Here is a 20,430-nt window from a genome sequence, read left to right as displayed (position 1 = left end):
CTGGAAGCAGTCCCAGAATGAGAGCATTAAGCTAGGCCTTATGGCATTTCTCTTTGTTTATTCTCTGTCTACTTAGCCGTTCATACACTGGGATCCCTTTCATTTAGGCCTGTCACTGTTGAAGAATGGACCACATCAAACAGTCTGGTCCATTAAAGGCACGTGGCTGATGCCCAAGACATATATAAATATGTAGAGAATCAGAACTTTTAACAGGAAGAAAAAAGGTTTATTTCAACTATAGAGTCCTGTACATAAATAGCTCCATCAGGAGTAGTTGTTGTTGTTGTCGTACATGTTTTACGCCTACAGATAACGACATCTAATAAACTGGGGATCCATCTCTGAGAACATTCTATTGTCAGATAATGACATGTTGTTGTTAAACTACTAAGCACGTCTGACAGGTTTAATTATAATTCTATATTACCTATAGTAAGTCATTATGAAGTAATGCTCCATTTAAACTCTTTAGGTATTTATTATTAGGCACTTAATAATAATTACTTGTCTATTAGGTATGTTGTGAGGACAAACTTCAGTCCGAGACTTCTCACAATGCACAATGTTATGTACTCTGCTGGTGAGACACATTTTGACACAGTGCTCTGCTCCAAACATGAGGTGTCATCGAGAAGAGTGCTTTAAATCTGGGACTGCCAGCCTGTCAGGGAGCTTAAACCAGAGCTGACAGTAGAGGAGGTCCCTAAGACCTCTACTAGGGACTCTGCTCCTCAGGACTCTCTCCTAAACTAGTCACTCTACTCCACTCTGTGTCATCCTGGACTGCTCCAAGACACCACAGTCTCCCTCTCTCTTTACTCCCTCTCCTAGCCTCTTGTTTTTAGTCAGTAGCGTGCTTCCTCTCTCCTCCCCCTTCCTCTATTGTCTCCCAGGCTCACTCTTTCTATTCTCTCTCTCTCTCTCTGTGTCTCTCTCGCTGTGTCTCTCTCGCTGTCTCTCTCTCTGTGTTCTCTCTGTGTCTCTCTTTCTCTGTGTCTCTCTCTGTGTCTCTCTCTCTGTGTCTCTCTCTCTGTGTCTCTCTCTCTGTGTCTCTCTCGCTGTGTCTCTCTCGCTGTGTCTCTCTCGCTGTGTCTCTCTCGCTGTGTCTCTCTCACTGTGTCTCTCTCTCTGTGTTCTCTCTGTGTCTCTCTCTCTCTCTGTGTCTCTCTCTCTCTGTGTCTCTCTCTCTCTCTGTGTCTCTCTCTCTCTGTGTCTCTCTCTCTGTGTCTCTCTCGCTGTGTCTCTCTCGCTGTGTCTCTCTCTCTCTGTGTCTCTCTCTCTCTGTGTCCCCGCTCTCCACCTGGGCACTGACCTGCAACCGCTGGCTCCTCACTGGAGCTCTAGACTGCAGTAATTACTAGTGGCAGCTGGGCTCTGGGGCCCCTATAACATCAGTAGAGAGAGAGAGAGAGAGTGTGTGTGAGTGTGAGTGTGAGTGTGTGTGTGTGTGTGTGTGTGTGTGTGTGTGTGTGGGGAGAGCATCTCTGTAGCGACATGGGGCTGTCAGACCTGCTAGCTACATCCCATCGACCAGGGCCATGTAGGTGCTAACACAGACACACATCCCTGGACCACAATTCATTGTCGTGCTGTAAGGAGTGAGGTGGAGTGAGGTGGACTGAGGCGGGGGACCTATAGAGGAGATGAGGGTTAAAGATGAGAGTTGTGTTATCGGAGGGTGCAGAGCGTCATAAACATAACAAATGGTGACTTTCGACCCACCACGGCCCAGACCTAGGAGGGAGGGAGAAATATCTCACATGTCAGATCCTCTCACCTTTTAATGGACTGTTCCCTGTCCTGCCTGACGTTCACAAAGCATAGTTTCTCTCTGGCTGTGTCCCAAATGGCACCCTAGTCCCTATGGGTTTCCCTATGGGCCCTGGTCAACAGTAGTGCACTATAAAAGGAATAGGGGGCCATTTGGGATTCTCTCTGTCCCTCTCTCTACATCACAAGGAAATCTGCTGGTCAGTCACTGTGTAATTGATCTGTCCTTGGTACTGGGTGGGAGGTGGAGTGTGTGTGTGTGCATGGGTGAGTAAGTGTGTCTGTGCGCACGTTCGTGTGCATGTGTTTCTATATATGTGTGTGTGTGGGTGAGTAAGTGTGTCTGTGCGCACGTGCGTGTGCATGTGTGTCTATGTGTGTGTGTGTGTGTGTGTGTGTGTGTGTGTGTGTGTGTGTGTGTGTGTGTGTGTGTGTGTGTGTGTGTGTGTGTGTATGTTTGTGTGTGTGTGAGAGATGCTCACTGTTGACCTCTTGAGCTGGCCCTCTATGGAGTTGGGCGCATCACAGCGGCAGTGTTTTGAATGGCAGAGATAAAGAGCATGCTTAAAGCTACTACCCTGCTGTGAGGTCTGGTACCATGGCCTCAGGGTTGCTCACACAACATCTCTACAGACACAAACAACCCTGGCCACTGCAGCTACATGTTGAAGGATCTTCATTTCACCAGTCTCTCACAGCAGGAAAATAATCTTGCAGCAACAGGAAATGTGAATCATTATGTGGATTATAATAAAATTGTCATTTTTCTAGGGTTTGAAAAAAAATTGTTAGGCAAAATCTATTTAACATTTTAGAGGAAACTACTGACTTTGGAAGCCTTTTTAAATCTTGAACACACTACAAGTTTTCATTTCCTGCAACAACAGGGTGATCAAATGAAGATCCTAGACCTGTAGCTAACACAGCGGTGGTGAACAGATAGCAGCACCAGCACATTTCAAATAGAATGGAATATAGTTTCTTTGTCTGTTCCTGATATGTTTATTATGATCATTTACTGTAAGAAAGATGTATAAAAAATGTATGCTTCTGATATTAACGTTATTGCATAGCAAATGCTTCCCATCAATATAATAAAAAACATATTTTCTGCTAAAACAGGGGCATCTTTAGAAATGCAGTACATGTTAAAATCTTCCACACATTAGATTGGAATAAGACATAATCAATGACTAGCATCACCAGATCAAGGAGGGTTGACATACACACTCCTACACATACATCAAATCAATAGTTTCAACCTAGATTATACACTTCAGCATTCATCAACAACTCAAAGAGATGACAAAAGACAGACTATGATCTAATAGAAATCTAAAGTCCACTATTCTCTCACTCCGGTTAATCAATAAGAAGAAAAACATGCATATTCGTTTCCATTATCAAAGGGCTTTCCCTTTCATGAACATCATTAAGATGAAGGCTATTAATATACACTGTACTGAAGTTGTTCATTCTCATTTTATGATCAGTGTCTGGAGTAGAGAGGTCATCACATAGGGAGGAGAGATCTCTCTGGAGTAGAAAGAGGTCATCACATAGGGAGGAGAGATCTCTCTGGAGTAGAGAGAGGTCATCACATAGGGAGGAGAGATCTCTCTGGAGTAGAGAGAGGTCATCACATAGGGAGGAGAGATCTCTCTGGAGTAGAGAGAGGTCATCACATAGGGAGGAGAGATCTCTCTGGAGTAGAGAGAGGTCATCACATAGGGAGGAGAGATCTCTCTGGAGTAGAGAGAGGTCAGCACATAGGGAGGAGAGATCTCTCTGGAGTAGAGAGAGGTCATCACATAGGGAGGACAGAACATCTCTACCATGTTTTTTGACATTTTCTTTACCTTTGTGGTTCTTGCCGTCTCTAGAGCCTCTGGGTAGAGGGGTGTAGAGTGTGGAGGAACTCTCAGACTTAGGGTCACCTGGGGCCTGAGGAAAGGAAACACACAGTCACACTTTACTATTTACATTGTTCATGTTTATTGTTTATTTCAATTTGTTTATTATCTACCTCACTTGCTTTGGCAATGTTAACACATGTTTCCCATGCCAATAAAGCCCCTTGAATTGAATTGAATTGAGAGAGAGAGAGAGGGGGGGGGGGGGGGGGGGGAATAGATACAGAGATATAAATATATATAAGGAGAGAGGTAGAGGGGTTTCATTGCTGTGCCTGATTATCCAAGTGCCATGAATTATATTGATGAGGACAGGAAATGTTGAAGCTCCATTCCTGTGTCATGTTGAGGGAAGCAGGATGCCGGGCCAGATCACCTTTCATTCCTGTGTCATTGTGAGAGAAGCAGGACGCCGGGCCAGATCACCTTTCATTCCTGTGTCATGGTGAGATAAGCAGGACGCCGGGCCAGATCACCTTTCATTCCTGTGTCATGGTGAGGGAAGCAGGATGCCTGGCCAGATCACCTTTCATTCCTGTGTCATGGTGAGGGAAGCAGGACGCCGGGCCAGATCACCTTTCATTCCTGTGTCATGGTGAGGGAAGCAGGACGCCGGGCCTTTCCGGTGTAGCCCACTAGGGCACATTCTCCTATCATTACATTTACCTTGTTTGTTTGTTTGTTTGTTTATGCATTTCTGTGAATTACTTAGTTAGTAATAAATAAATGATTTAAGACAATTGATGTATGGATGACTCATAGTGAAGACTGGGTTCGTGCAGATAACCAACAATTTACGACGTTTGGAATGAGACAAACATGAGGTAAAGTAAATAATTCATTAATTCGAAGAAAGTTATTTTAGGAAATGATAACTTTGTAATCTGAATATTTTTCCTTGGTGCCCTGACTTCCTAGTTAATTAGTTACGTGATTAATCAGTTGATCGCGTAATACTTCATTTAATGATAGTAAAGACACGACACCTTTCATTCCTGTGTTATGTTGATGGAAGCAGCACACCGGGCCAGATCATCTTTCATTCCTGTGTTATGTTGATGGAAGCAGCACACCGGGCCAGATCATCTTTCATTCCTGTGTTATGTTGATGGAAGCAGCACACCGGGCCAGATCACCTTTCATTCCTGTGTTATGTTGGGGGAAGCAGCACACCGGGCCAGATCATCTTTCATTCCTGTGTTATGTTGAGGGAAGCAGCACACCGGGCCAGATCACCTTTCATTCCTGTGTTATGTTGGGGGAAGCAGCACACCGGGCCAGATCATCTTTCATTCCTGTGTTATGTTGAGGGAAGCAGCACACCGGGCCAGATCATCTTTCATTCCTGTGTTATGTTGATGGAAGCAGCACACCGGGCCAGATCATCTTTCATTCCTGTGTTATGTTGGGGGAAGCAGCACACCGGGCCAGATCACCTTTCATTCCTGTGTTATGTTGATGGAAGCAGCACACCGGGCCAGATCACCTTTCATTCCTGTGTTATGTTGGGGGAAGCAGCACACCGGGCCAGATCACCTTTCATTCCTGTGTTATGTTGATGGAAGCAGCACACCGGGCCAGATCATCTTTCACTCCTGTGTTATGTTGATGGAAGCAGCACACCGGGCCAGATCATCTTTCATTCCTGTGTTATGTTGAGGGAAGCAGCACACCGGGCCAGATCATCTTTCATTCCTGTGTTATGTTGGGGGAAGCAGCACACCGGGCCAGATCACCTTTCATTCCTGTGTTATGTTGATGGAAGCAGCACACCGGGCCAGATCATCTTCAAGGTAGAATTCTACTGTACCACATCTAACAACTATTCAAGGTAGTATTCTACTGTACCACATCTAACAACTATTCAAGGTAGTATTCTACTGTACCACATCTAACAACTATTCAAGGTAGTATTCTACTGTACCACATCTAACAACTATTCGAGGTAGTATTCTACTGTACCACACCACATCTAACAACTATTCAAGGTAGTATTCTACTGTACCACATCTAACAACTATTCAAGGTAGTATTCTACTGTACCACACCACAGCTTTAAGGTAGTATTCTACTGTACCACATCTAACAACTATTCAAGGTAGTATTCTACTGTACCACACCACAGCTTTAAGGTAGTATTCTACTGTACCACACCACATCTAACAACTATTCAAGGTAGTATTCTACTGTACCACCTCTAACAACTATTCAAGGTAGTATTCTACTGTACCACATCTAACAACTATTCAAGGTAGTATTCTACTGTACCACATCTAACAACTATTCAAGGTAGTATTCTACTGTACCACATCACAGCTTTAAGGTAATATTCTACTGTACCACATCTAACAACTATTCAAGGTAGTATTCTACTGTACCACACCACAGCTTTAAGGTAATATTATACTGTACCACACCACAGCTTTAAGATAGTATTCTACTGTACCACACCACATCTGACAACTATTCAAGGTAGTATTCTACTGTACCACACCACAGCTTTAAGGTAATATTCTACTGTACCACACCACAGCTTTAAGGTAGTATTCTACTGTACCACATCTAACAACTATTCAAGGTAGTATTCTACTGTACCACACCACAGCTTTAAGGTAGTATTCTACTGTACCACATCTAACAACTATTCAAGGTAGTATTCTACTGTACCACACCACAGCTTTAAGGTAGTATTCTACTGTACCACATCTAACAACTATTCAAGGTAGTATTCTACTGTACCACATCTAACAACTATTCAAGGTAGTACCTTTCATTCCTGTGTTATGTTGGGGGAAGCAGCACACCGGGCCAGATCACCTTTCATTCCTGTGTTATGTTGATGGAAGCAGCACACCGGGCCAGATCATCTTTCATTCCTGTGTTATGTTGATGGAAGCAGCACACCGGGCCAGATCATCTTTCATTCCTGTGTTATGTTGAGGGAAGCAGCACACCGGGCCAGATCATCTTTCATTCCTGTGTTATGTTGGGGGAAGCAGCACACCGGGCCAGATCACCTTTCATTCCTGTGTTATGTTGATGGAAGCAGCACACCGGGCCAGATCATCTTTCATTCCTGTGTTATGTTGAGGGAAGCAGCACACCGGGCCAGATCATCTTTCATTCCTGTGTTATGTTGAGGGAAGCAGCACACCGGGCCAGATTACTTTGATGTTCTGTCCCCCTCCTCTCCCCTTCCGGCCTTTTAAAGGCCGGAGGGTGGTCTATGGCATCGAAGGCCTCGTGACTATTGAGCCATGACCTGCTGTAGGGGTCAAACCAAGGGCACACCACTCACTATGACACACAGGCCCTCTAACCCAAGCCCTAACTAACACACTTCTACTGCTATCTGACCACACACCAACAGATTGGCATGACAGCACCACTCTGTCTCTCTAAACATCTCTGCTACTGGCTTTCATGTTTCAGAGTTAAATCCACTGTTTTCTGAGCTCTCAGCTCTTCTAAACAGGGTGCGTTTTTTGTAAGTGTGTCGCAATATTCAAAGGGTGCTTTCTAAACAGGTCACAAGTATTGTTGTTGTTATTCTTCTTCTTCTACTTCTTCTTTTTGTGCACCTTCAAGGACCCAAACATCCTGTTTAATTAGTCTTGTGTTCCCTGGACTTCTAGCTGTTTCAACAGGCAGTTCATCATGATGCAGTCCTATCTGATGCCTTAGCAGAAATACTATTCTTTCCTCTCCTGCTGGGGGGAATTCACCAGGCTTTTAATCACTAAAGTGACAAATACATATTAGAGACGATTTGGTGCTGATATTCCTCTGGTGTAGCTGATTCTCTAGTCTACAGCCGACACGCACAACCTTGAGGAACGAGACTACTGGACAATGCTAAATGAAAACACATTCTTCATTGGCGAGGAGAATGGTGTAAATTGAAAATGATCCCATAATGTGCTTTCAGATAGGATCTCAGAAGGTCATTCCAGTACAGGCCTGGGCTGGTCAACACATGCTTTATATTACTAGAAGAAAAAAAAGAGTGGGACAAATGACATCAACGAGTTCTGGATGTAATGACTTACTGGTAGGTTAGCGAATTAGAATGTAAACATCACAAATGATCCTGTCGACATAATACTTTATATTTCTCTTCTGGGGTCAGTAGTTAGAGTGTTATAGCGATTGAAGTTAGTATTTTTTTTTACAGTGCTATATCTTACAACCAGTGATGTAGTGGTAAAATAATTGTAGGGTATACACTGATCACTGTCAGTGTTGAGTAAATTAAGTCACCCACCAATGGGTTTTTCCATGATAGATAGGTAACAGAGGAGGTTGGTGGCACCTTAATTGGGGAGTACAGGTTCGTGGTAATGACTGGAGTGGAATTGGTGGAATGGTATCAAATACATGAAACATATGGTTTTCAGGTGTTTGATGCCCTTCCATTTATCCACTACCACACCACAGCTTTAAGGTAGTATTCTACTGCACCACATCTAACAACTATTCAAGGTAGTATTCTACTGTACCACACCACAGCTTTAAGGTAGTATTCTACTGTACCACACCACAGCTTTAAGGTAGTATTCTACTGTACCACACCACATCTAACAACTATTCAAGGTAGTATTCTACTGTACCACACCACAGCTTTAAGGTAATATTCTACTGTACCACACCACAGCTTCAAGGTAGTATTCTACTGTACCACACCACAGCTTTAAGGTAATATTCTACTGTACCACACCACAGCTTTAAGGTAGTATTCTACTGTACCACACCACATCTAACAACTATTCAAGGTAGTATTCTACTGTACCACACCACAGCTTTAAGGTAGTATTCTACTGTACCACACCACAGCTTTAAGGTAGTATTCTACTGTACCACATCTAACAACTATTCAAGGTAGTATTCTACTGTACCACACCACAGCTTTAAGGTAGTATTCTACTGTACCACATCTAACAACTATTCAAGGTAGTATTCTACTGTACCACATCTAACAACTATTCAAGGTAGTATTCTACTGTACCACATCTAACAACTATTCAAGGTAGTATTCTACTGTACCACACCACAGCTTTAAGGTAGTATTCTACTGTACCACACCACATCTAACAACTATTCAAGGTAGTATTCTACTGTACCACACCACAGCTTTAAGGTAGTATTCTACTGTACCACATCTAACAACTATTCAAGGTAGTATTCTACTGTACCACATCTAACAACTATTCAAGGTAGTATTCTACTGTACCACACCACAGCTTTAAGGTAGTATTCTACTGTACCACATCTAACAACTATTCAAGGTAGTATTCTACTGTACCACACCACAGCTTTAAGGTAGTATTCTACTGTACCACATCTAACAACTATTCAAGGTAGTATTCTACTGTACCACACCACAGCTTTAAGGTAGTATTCTACTGTACCACATCTAACAACTATTCAAGGTAGTATTCTACTGTACCACACCACAGCTTTAAGGTAATATTCTACTGTACCACATCTAACAACTATTCAAGGTAGTATTCTACTGTACCACACCACAGCTTTAAGGTAGTATTCTACTGTACCACATCTAACAACTATTCAAGGTAGTATTCTACTGTACCACACCACAGCTTTAAGGTAGTATTCTACTGTACCACACCACAGCTTCAAGGTAGTATTCTACTGTACCACACCACATCTAACAACTATTCAAGGTAGTATTCTACTGTACCACACCACATCTAACAACTATTCATGGTAGTATTCTACTGTACCACACCACAGCTTTAAGGTAGTATTCTACTGTACCACATCTAACAACTATTCAAGGTAGTATTCTACTGTACCACATCTAACAACTATTCAAGGTAGTATTCTACTGTACCACATCTAACAACTATTCAAGGTAGTATTCTACTGTACCACATCTAACAACTATTCAAGGTAGTATTCTACTGTACCACATCTAACAACTATTCAAGGTAGTATTCTACTGTACCACACCACAGCTTTAAGGTAGTATTCTACTGTACCACATCTAACAACTATTCAAGGTAGTATTCTACTGTACCACATCTAACAACTATTCAAGGTAGTATTCTACTGTACCACACCACAGCTTTAAGGTAGTATTCTACAGTACCACATCTAACAACTATTCAAGGTAGTATTCTACTGTACCACATCTAACAACTATTCAAGGTAGAATTCTACTGTACCACATCTAACAACTATTCAAGGTAGTATTCTACTGTACCACATCTAACAACTATTCAAGGTAGTATTCTACTGTACCACATCTAACAACTATTCAAGGTAGTATTCTACTGTACCACATCTAACAACTATTCGAGGTAGTATTCTACTGTACCACACCACATCTAACAACTATTCAAGGTAGTATTCTACTGTACCACATCTAACAACTATTCAAGGTAGTATTCTACTGTACCACACCACAGCTTTAAGGTAGTATTCTACTGTACCACATCTAACAACTATTCAAGGTAGTATTCTACTGTACCACACCACAGCTTTAAGGTAGTATTCTACTGTACCACACCACATCTAACAACTATTCAAGGTAGTATTCTACTGTACCACCTCTAACAACTATTCAAGGTAGTATTCTACTGTACCACATCTAACAACTATTCAAGGTAGTATTCTACTGTACCACATCTAACAACTATTCAAGGTAGTATTCTACTGTACCACATCACAGCTTTAAGGTAATATTCTACTGTACCACATCTAACAACTATTCAAGGTAGTATTCTACTGTACCACACCACAGCTTTAAGGTAATATTATACTGTACCACACCACAGCTTTAAGATAGTATTCTACTGTACCACACCACATCTGACAACTATTCAAGGTAGTATTCTACTGTACCACACCACAGCTTTAAGGTAATATTCTACTGTACCACACCACAGCTTTAAGGTAGTATTCTACTGTACCACATCTAACAACTATTCAAGGTAGTATTCTACTGTACCACACCACAGCTTTAAGGTAGTATTCTACTGTACCACATCTAACAACTATTCAAGGTAGTATTCTACTGTACCACACCACAGCTTTAAGGTAGTATTCTACTGTACCACATCTAACAACTATTCAAGGTAGTATTCTACTGTACCACATCTAACAACTATTCAAGGTAGTATTCTACTGTACCACACCACAGCTTCAAGGTAATATTCTACTGTACCACACCACAGCTTTAAGGTAGTATTCTACTGTACCACACCACATCTAACAACTATTCAAGGTAGTATTCTACTGTACCACCTCTAACAACTATTCAAGGTAGTATTGGAGGTACTGGAAGTCTCTGCTCTTAGCTCTTCAATGTGTCAGTAGTGTCCTTTATATCCTAACATCCCCCAGTCATTAGGTTCTGATTACATAATAGGTCTGCGTCTTAGACATAGAATTACAACCGAAAGAACAACTAACCATTGATTTGAACGGGAGTGAATGTGAACGCCCGTTCTACCCAGTTCTTGACATTTTCTGCATTGATTGCCTTCATGTTTTAAAGTAATGATGGACTGTCGTTTCTCTTTGCTTATTTGAGCTGTTCTTGCCATAATATGGACTTGGTCTTTTATTAAATAGGGCTATCTTCTGTATACCAACACTACCTTGTCACAACACAACTGATTGGCTCAAACACATTAAGGAGGAAAGAAATTCCACAAATGAACTTTTAACAAGGCACACCTGTTAATTGAAATGCAATCCAGGTGACTACCTCATGAACCTGGTTGAGAGAATGGCAAGAGTGTGCAAAGCTGTCATCAACGCAAAGGGTGGCTACTTTGAAGAATCTCAAATATAAAATATATTTGATTTAACATTTTTTGGTTACTACATGATTCCATATGTGTTATTCCATAGTTTTGATGACTTCACTATTATTCTATAATGTAGAACATAGTAAACATAAAGAAAAACCTTGAATAAGTAGGTTTGTCCAAACTTTTGACTGGTACTGTACATGTATATAAGATATTGTTGAAACAATTGATTTTCAGGAAAAACTCTTTAAATGAATGATCAAGGAAAACAAAATCTGTATGCAAATATTCTAAGATATTATAAACTCAGCAAAGAAAGTAACATCCCTTTTTCAGGTGAGTCTTTGAAAGATAATTAGTAAAAATCCAAATAACTTCACAGATGTTCGTTGTAAAGGGTTTAAACACTGTTTCCCATGCTTGTTCAATTAACCATAAACAATTAATGATGTGGAACGGTTGTTAATACACTAACAGCTTACAGACGGTAGGCAATTAAGGTCATAGTTATGAAAACTTAGGACACTAAAGAGGCCTTTCTACTGACTCTGAAAGACACCAAAAGAAAGATGCCCAGGGTCCCTGCTCATCTGCGTGAACGTGCCTTAGGCATGCTGCAAGGAGGCATGAGGACTGCAGATGTGGCAAGGGCAATCAATTGCAATGTCCGTACTGTGAGACGCCTAAGACAGCGCTACAGGGAGACAAGCCGGACAGCTGATCGTCCTCACAGTGGCAGACCACGTGTAACAACACAGGATCGATACATCCGAACATCACACCTGCGGGACAGGTACAGGATTGGCAACAACAACTGCCCGAGTTACACCAGGAACGCACAATCCCTCCATCAGTGGTCAGACTGTCCGCAATAGGCTGAGAGAGGCTGGACTGAGGGCTTGTAGGCCTGTTGTAAGGCAGGTCCTCACCAGACATCACCGGGAACAATGTCGCCTATGGGCACAAACCCATCGTCGCTGGACCAGACAGGACTGGCAAAAAGTGCTCTTCACTGGCGAGTCGCGGTTTTGTCTCACCAGGGGTGATGGTCGGATTCGCGTTTATCGTCGAAGGAATGAGTGTTACACAGAGGCCTGTATTCTGGAGTGGGATCAATTTGGAGGTGGAGGGTCTGTCATGTTCTGGGGTGGTGTGTCACAGCATCATCGGACTGACCTTGTTGTCATTGGAGGCAATCTCAACACTGCATTACAGGGAAGACATCCTCCTCCCTCATGTGGTACCCTTCCTGCAGGCTCATCCTGACATGACCCTCCAGCATGACAATGCCACCAGCCATACTGCTCGTTCTGTGCGTGATTTCCTGCAGGACAGGAATGTCAGTGTTCTGTCATGGCCAGCGAAGAGCCCGGATCTCAATCCCATTGATCACGTCTGGGACTTGTTGGATCGGAGGGTGAGGGCTAAGGCCATTCCCCCCAGAAATGTCCAGGAACTTGCAGGTTTCTTGGTGGAAGAGTGGGGTAACATCTCACAGCAAGAACTGGAAAATCTGGTGCAGTCCATGAGGAGGAGATGCACTGCAGTACTAAATACAGCTGGTGGCCACACCAGATACTGACTGTTACTTTTGATTTTGACCCCCCTCCTTTGTTCAGGGACACATTATTCCATTTCTGTTAGTCACATGTCTGTGGAACCTGTTCAGTTTATGTCTCAGTTGTTGTGTTCATACAAATATTTACACATGTTAAGTTTGCTGAAAATAAACGCAGTTGACAGTAAGAGGACGTTTCTTTTTTTGCTGAGTTTATTTCATGAATCACTTACATTTTGTTCAATATGGGGAAATCTACATATTCCTGAATGCATTAGTTTAACTCTCAAGCTGACCCTTAAGCCTTGAATTCTGAAAAAAACATTCTGAATTGAGAACAACCCTGCTCCCGTGTTCCTCTCCTGACCCCACAAAGACCCTCTTAATCCTGCTGCTTGTCCACAATGAATCTTCCTACCAGTCACCACCCACAGACTGAGATGAGGGTTGGGGGAGGTAGGGGGGTAGTGGTTGGATAGGAGGCAAAGTTCTGGGGTGGCCCCTCATTACGGGTCGGCAGGGATGGCAATCAGGTGCGGCACCCCAAAAGTGGTCCATTGTCAACATCAGAGCATTGCTGCGATCCCCCTCCAGTTGTACCTGACGCCCTCTACGCCCCTTCTCCCTCCCTACCACCCCATGCCACGTCAACTGATCAAACATCCACCCTCCCTTCCCTCTATCCCTCCTTCCCTATCCACCATCACCCCACCTGCAGAACATTCATCAGCCAGTTCTCCCTCTCTTTTTATCTCTCCCTCTCTCTCTTTCCAATGATCTCTGACCTCTCGATCTATTCCTCTTTCTCTTCCTCTCTCTCCCACGCTTTCTGTCTTTCTTTACCCCCCCCCCCCTTCTTTCACTCTCTCCCTCCCCTGCTACCCTGACACCACCCATTCCATGTTTTGAATGTGTTTTGTCTCATGTCAGCAAGTAATAACTGACTATGAGGCTCAATAGGTCCAGACTTCGTGTGCCTTTGGCAAACTGGAATAATAGATGGAATATTATAACAAATATATGCTGCATATTCAGATCAAAAAGGAGCTTCAGAGAAATACGAAGCCAATGGATTGAAGAGGGCCTGAGATCACATTAACACTGAGGAATGCTAAAAGAAAACATACATAATGTTTAAAACACACAGAGAGGAGGAGACACTGTGGACTACAAGTCATTATAGCTACCAGCCTCTCTCTGTCTCTGCCTCTCTCTCTCGGGCTGTCTCACTCTCTGTCTCTCTCTCGTAGCTGTTCCTGCACTGAGCAGAGGGGGGTGCTGCAGTGTCATCTATTTAAGAGCCTCCCTTTAATCTCTCTCTCTCCCTCCCTCCTTCCCATCTATCTGTGCTGTCCAGAGTAGTATGCCCAAGGCATATGCTGTGTTCACATCGTTGTAGTCTGTGCTGTGTGAGTTATCAACACAGCTTAGGATAATATGACACACATTATAGGCTGGGGAGAAGGATGGCAGAAATCTCTCTGATAATGGTTCTGAACAGAGGACAGTGTACATAGCAGCTCTACTCCCAATAGGGACTAGAGAGAGAGCGAGAGAGAGAGAGAGAGAGAGAGAGAGAGAGAAGGAGAGAGAGGAGAGGGAGAGAGAGAGAGGAGAACATTGAGATGAGGGCATGTAGAATATTTGATGAATATGTACCTCAGACCCAACATTATGTCTATATCAGTATGTGGTGAAGTCAGGTGTTTCTCAGATAGGCAGAGTCAAAACCATACACTGGACAGAGCCTTTGGCAAACGGAGCCAAATGTTATGTTCAAATACAGTGCACTACAAAGTACACTAGAGTGTCAATTGAGTCTCAGACATATCTCTGAATGGAGTGCCATGTTCGTAAGGAGGGAGGTAGATTCCTCCCTACCTCTCGCCTCACCTCGACCTCCCTCCTTAAGACTGACCAGCGATACAATGCAATCAGGGCGAGCAAGGTTACGTTGTAGAGGTCTAGTGATGTAAACACTAGCCTCCTTTTATCTGCCCCTGCATCTGGACAAGCAGACAAAGTGCTAAAAGGAAATAAATGGGGCCTGACAGCCACATCAAAGGGTTCAGCCAGCGGCTTACTGCTACTTAAGGCACAGGAATGCTGTTGCTAAGCATCAGACTACAACCTATCAGGGCCCAAGGAGTACACGGAGTGACCGAGGACTGGGCCTTGGAGAGTAGCGAGGGAGAGGGGGGGGGGGGGGGGGGGATGTTGGGGGGAGAGAGAAAGAAGGAGAGAGGGAGAAAGAGATGGGGGGGAAGAGAGAGGAGGGGGAGATAGGGAGAGGAAAAGTGAGGAAGAATGAGGGAAAAGGAGAGAGTATCCTGACAGTGAGGGGAGGCTAGGGACTCTAGGAGGTTTTGTAGCTTAAAGCAATTGTTAGAAGAAACAAGCTTTCTGTTTTGTTTTCTCTTGACACCATTGCTACTCTTTGCACTTGCAAAAGACATGTCTTTTGAAATGTTTTCTCTTTGGGTCTATATAAAAGATCTTTATTTTGTGTGTGTGAGCGTGAAACTTTCTTCATCATATTTCCTTTAGCACTTGCACTGCTTTTGGAGATCAGACGAGACAGAAGTTATACATTTATTTGAGTCAACATTTAATACTGGCCTGACACATTTTTCATAATACTTTAATGGCATTTTGTGCTTCATTCCTCTGATGTTCGAGGTTATGAACATAAGCACACATAAACATCCTGAAAAACAAAGATGCAAAACAAGAGACAGAAAATGAGGTGGAGACACTGACTAACAATACCAAAATAAAATAACAGTTACTATTTACAATGGCAATCAGACACAATGTTCTAATTTAGACACAAAGACAATTCCCTTATTCAAAGTTAAACTACAGTTTAAACGTCAATAGTAGCAAAGTTGACTACGTAGCAGAGGTACATTTAAAAGCCTAAAACAAATTATAGTTGCATGTTTTTGACAAAGAAAAACTTAGTGCCTAGCAAATGAACAAGTCAAGTCAAATCTTGAATAAAACAAATCGGTGTGTGTTTTTGAGGAGAACATATCTGCATTGGTGTGCTGGAAATAATGAGTTAGTTCAGCACAGTAACAGCATCAACTAAGAGAGAAAGTACTGTTAAGGAAACACTTTTAAACCTTTGACCTTGATAACGTGCCCACACACTCGCATGCACAAACACATACACACGCACACACGCACACGCACACACACGCACACACACACACACACACACACACACACACACACACACACACACACACACACACACACACACAGCAAGATAAACTTTGTTAGAGTGTTCCTTTAATGATTCTCCAGTTCTACTCCAGTGAATGGATCATATGATTGCTGATCATAAGACCAGCAACTCTTTGGGGTTGTTTTGCTCAGTGCATAAAGTGAAGGTTGCAGTACTAGAAGACACTACTACCCTGCCTGTGTAAAGCTTAGTATTAAACACACACACACACACACAGACACACAACAGTGTTAAACAAGCAAAGGTCGTCTCACTACAGGAAGTTAATCGCCTGTATCACCAAGTCTTAGATGATAATAGGTCTAGGTTTGTTTTTAAAAAGCCCCTCGGACGACCTTTTCATTTGAATGCCTCTCAGAATCAGAAAGGGTCATTTAAAGTAAAGTGAAAACATGTATTTGTATTGTAGTGAAGTATAAGGCTTAGTACACGTTTCAGAATGTTCCTTATTCGGCTATGACCTTTCCACTGCTGGGCTGACTCTGAATCTGTGTACCATCTACCATGTCCATAACCATTAAGATTATACAGGATAGTTTTAACAAAATATATTAGTAACATATTAGTGGTGTTCCATCCAGTCTGGTTAGAATAATGGACAGCACTTAGGCCGGTAACGACTCCAGTCTTAATGTAAGGTGATCACTGATGCAGACTGGGAGTAGTTATTCCCTAAAGTTTATTACGCTGTTGGAAACACTATTGATATCTGAATGAGATACAAGTATGTAACATTAATAAACAATGTCATAAGCAGCCATTAAACTGAAAGTGTAAGCTATTGTACGGTATAATGTACAGACTTGTTAGAGTTGACCTCACCTAGTGGTGAATTTGTCCACTAAATTCAAGGACAGTTGTCATGCCAACTCCTCCCAGCATCATGTTGGATGAGACATTTCTTCAATCACTTGAGATTCCTTTCCTTCTTTCCCGTTCCACTCCAGCACACATACTGTATGATGTCCCCCCTCTCTCACACACACACACACACACACACACATACACACACACACACACACACACACACAGAGAGGCTCAGAAGTGTGACATATCATGAGGCTTTCTGTTCCGATTAGGGGCTATAGCTAACATCAGAGCTGTTTTCCAACACAGTGTGTGTGTGTGTGTGTGTGTGTGTGTGTGTGTGTGTGTGTGTGTGTGTGTGTGTGTGTGTGTGTGTGTGTGTGTGTGTGTCTGTGTGTGTGTATGTGTGTGTGTGTGTGTGTGTGTGTATGTGTGTGTGTGTGTGTGTATGTGTGTGTGTGTGTGTGTGCGTGCGTGTGTGCGTGTGTGTGTGTGTGTGTGTGTATGTGTGTGTGTGTGTGTGTGTGTGTGTGTGTGTGTGTGTGTGTGTGTGTGTGTGTGTGTGTGTGTGTGTGTGTGTGTGTGTGTGTGTGTGTGTATGTGTGTGTGTGTGTGTGTGTGTGTGTGTATGTGTGTGTGTGTGTGTGCAAGCGTGTGTGCTGGGTGGATGGGTAGGATGTTTAATAATTGAAGAGTCGGGGAGCGGGCCTGTCACACAGCCTTGTCTGGATTGTTTCCTATGCAATTAGACGGCAGGACACATTTGCAGACGACCCACCAAAAAGAGCGGCAGGAAAATAAGTGACATGTGAAACTTAAAGGAAATTATCTCTTCACACGAGTGAAATGTGAAGGTTACTTAGCAATGCTTAACTCAGAGATGTGGCTGTATGAAGTGTGAGTTTGTGTGTGTTTAACTCAGAGATGTTGCTGTGGCTGTGTGGCTGTGTGGCTGTGTGTGTGTGTGTGTGTGTGTGTGTGTGTGTGTGTGTGTGTGTGTGTGTGTGTGTGTGTGACGTGTGCGGGTGTGTTTGACTCAGGCCCGATTTTTGTTCTTTTTTTTTTTTACTTACAAGAGCTTCAGTCGAGGGAGATCACAGAAGGAATGGAAACTAATTTTGACTCGGGGCGTACGGAGAGATAGAGATAGAAACATCAGAAAATCTGTGGAAATAATGAGATCTCTTGATGTTTTCTGGAAGATATGGCATGACGCCTACAGATGCACTCCTCATATATACACCTAAAGACACAGACACAGTCCCACTCACACACTCCTAACCCCAGAACACACACTGTAGTCCGACAGCACAGTATTGCACGTATGGTTCAAAGATAGGTACTGTATACACACATATTCATAGTACTGTGTAAACACACTTCATTCTGTCACATACAGACACATACTACACAGGCCAAACACAAACCAATCTATCAATTACTTCAAGTGTTCATTGGAATGATGGACAACCATGGAAAAAGCTAATGTGTCTATTTTTGTTATAATTTCCCAGGCTCCTTGACCCGAGTCAGAACAACCTTCCAAAAGCCATTTTTTTCTGCATTTTTTACTTCCAGGCTGCAACGATAACGCTGTCATCTCCACAACATATCGTAACTCACAGCCCAACGAGCTACACACATCCTCCCCCTCCTGTTCCAGGGTGAGACAGACAGACAGTAAGGCAGGCAGGCAGATAGATACACAGGCACAGAGAAAGTAGTGCCCAACACAGTTTAATTACAACATTTTGTTCCAACAGTACGGTGGCTCGTGACATCATGTTGTTGAACCGGTACGATGGCTCGTGACATCATGTTGTTGATCCGGTACGGTGGCTCGTGACATCATGTTGTTGAACCAGTACGGTGGCTCGTGACATCATGTTAATGAACCGGTACGGTGGCTCGTGACATTGTTGTTGAACCGGTACTGTGGCTCGTGACATCATGTTGTTGAACCGGTACGGTGGCTCGTGACATCATGTTGTTGAACCGGGTACGGTGCCTCGTGACATCATGTTGTTGAACCGGTACGGTGGCTCGTGACATCATGTTGTTGAACCAGTACGGTGGCTCGTGACATCATGTTAATGAACCGGTACGGTGGCTCGTGACATTGTTGTTGAACCGGTACTGTGGCTCGTGACATCATGTTGTTGAACCGGTACGGTGGCTCGTGACATCATGTTGTTGAACCGGGTACAGTGCCTCGTGACATCATGTTGTTGAACCGGGTACGGTGGCTCGTGACATCATGTTGTTGAACCGGTACGGTGGCTCGTGGCATCATGTTGTTGAACCGGGTACGGTGGCTCGTGACATCATGTTGTTGAACCGGTACGGTGGCTCGTGACATCATGTTGTTGAACCGGTGTGCTGGCTCGTGACATCAAGTTGTTGAACCAGTATGCTGGCTCGTGACACCATGTTGTTGAACCGGTACGGTGGCTCGTGACATCATGTTGTTGAACCGGTGTGCTGGCTCGTGACACCATGTTGTTGAACCGGTACGGTGGCTCGTGACATCATGTTGTTGAACCGGTGTGCTGGCTCGTGACATCAAGTTGTTGAACCGGTGTGCTGGCTCGTGACACCATGTTGTTGAACCGGTGTGCTGGCTCGTGACATCATGTTGTTGAACCGGTGTGCTGGCTCGTGACACCATGTTGTTGAAACGGTACGGTGGCTCGTGACATCATGTTGTTGAACCGGTGTGCTGGCTCGTGACATCATGTTGTTGAACCAGTACGGTGGCTCGTGACATCATGTTAATGAACCGGTACGGTGGCTCGTGACATTGTTGTTGAACCGGTACTGTGGCTCGTGACATCATGTTGTTGAACCGGTACGGTGGCTCGTGACATCATGTTGTTGAACCGGGTACAGTGCCTCGTGACATCATGTTGTTGAACCGGGTACGGTGGCTCGTGACATCATGTTGTTGAACCGGTACGGTGGCTCGTGACATCATGCTGTTGAACCAGTATATTGGCTCGTGACAATCATGTTGTTGAACCGGGTACGGTGGCTCGTGACATCATGTTGTTGAACCGGTACGGTGGCTCGTGGCATCATGTTGTTGAACCGGGTACGGTGGCTCGTGACATCATGTTGTTGAACCGGTACGGTGGCTCGTGACATCATGTTGTTGAACCGGTGTGCTGGCTCGTGACACCATGTTGTTGAACCGGTACGGTGGCTCGTGACATCATGTTGTTGAACCGGTGTGCTGGCTCGTGACATCAAGTTGTTGAACCGGTGTGCTGGCTCGTGACACCATGTTGTTGAACCGGTACGGTGGCTCGTGACATCATGTTGTTGAACCGGTGTGCTGGCTCGTGA

General features: G+C 43.7%; 1 protein-coding gene across 1 annotated transcript in view; it reads right to left on the bottom strand.

Annotated features, from left to right (window-relative positions):
* LOC110530624 (leucine-rich melanocyte differentiation-associated protein) overlaps positions 1 to 20,430 on the bottom strand; it is a 460,113-nt gene that overhangs the window by 40,156 nt on the left and 399,527 nt on the right. Inside the window, exon 6 of the mRNA XM_036986902.1 lies at positions 3,633 to 3,717. Coding sequence (XP_036842797.1) covers positions 3,633 to 3,717 — 85 coding nt within the window. The remainder of the gene's footprint in view (positions 1 to 3,632; positions 3,718 to 20,430) is intronic.

The sequence above is a fragment of the Oncorhynchus mykiss genome, chromosome 1 (genome assembly GCF_013265735.2).
Source record: "Oncorhynchus mykiss isolate Arlee chromosome 1, USDA_OmykA_1.1, whole genome shotgun sequence".
In the NCBI taxonomy this organism is placed as follows: Eukaryota; Metazoa; Chordata; class Actinopteri; order Salmoniformes; family Salmonidae; genus Oncorhynchus; species Oncorhynchus mykiss.
This window is presented reverse-complemented; position numbering and strand designations above follow the sequence as displayed.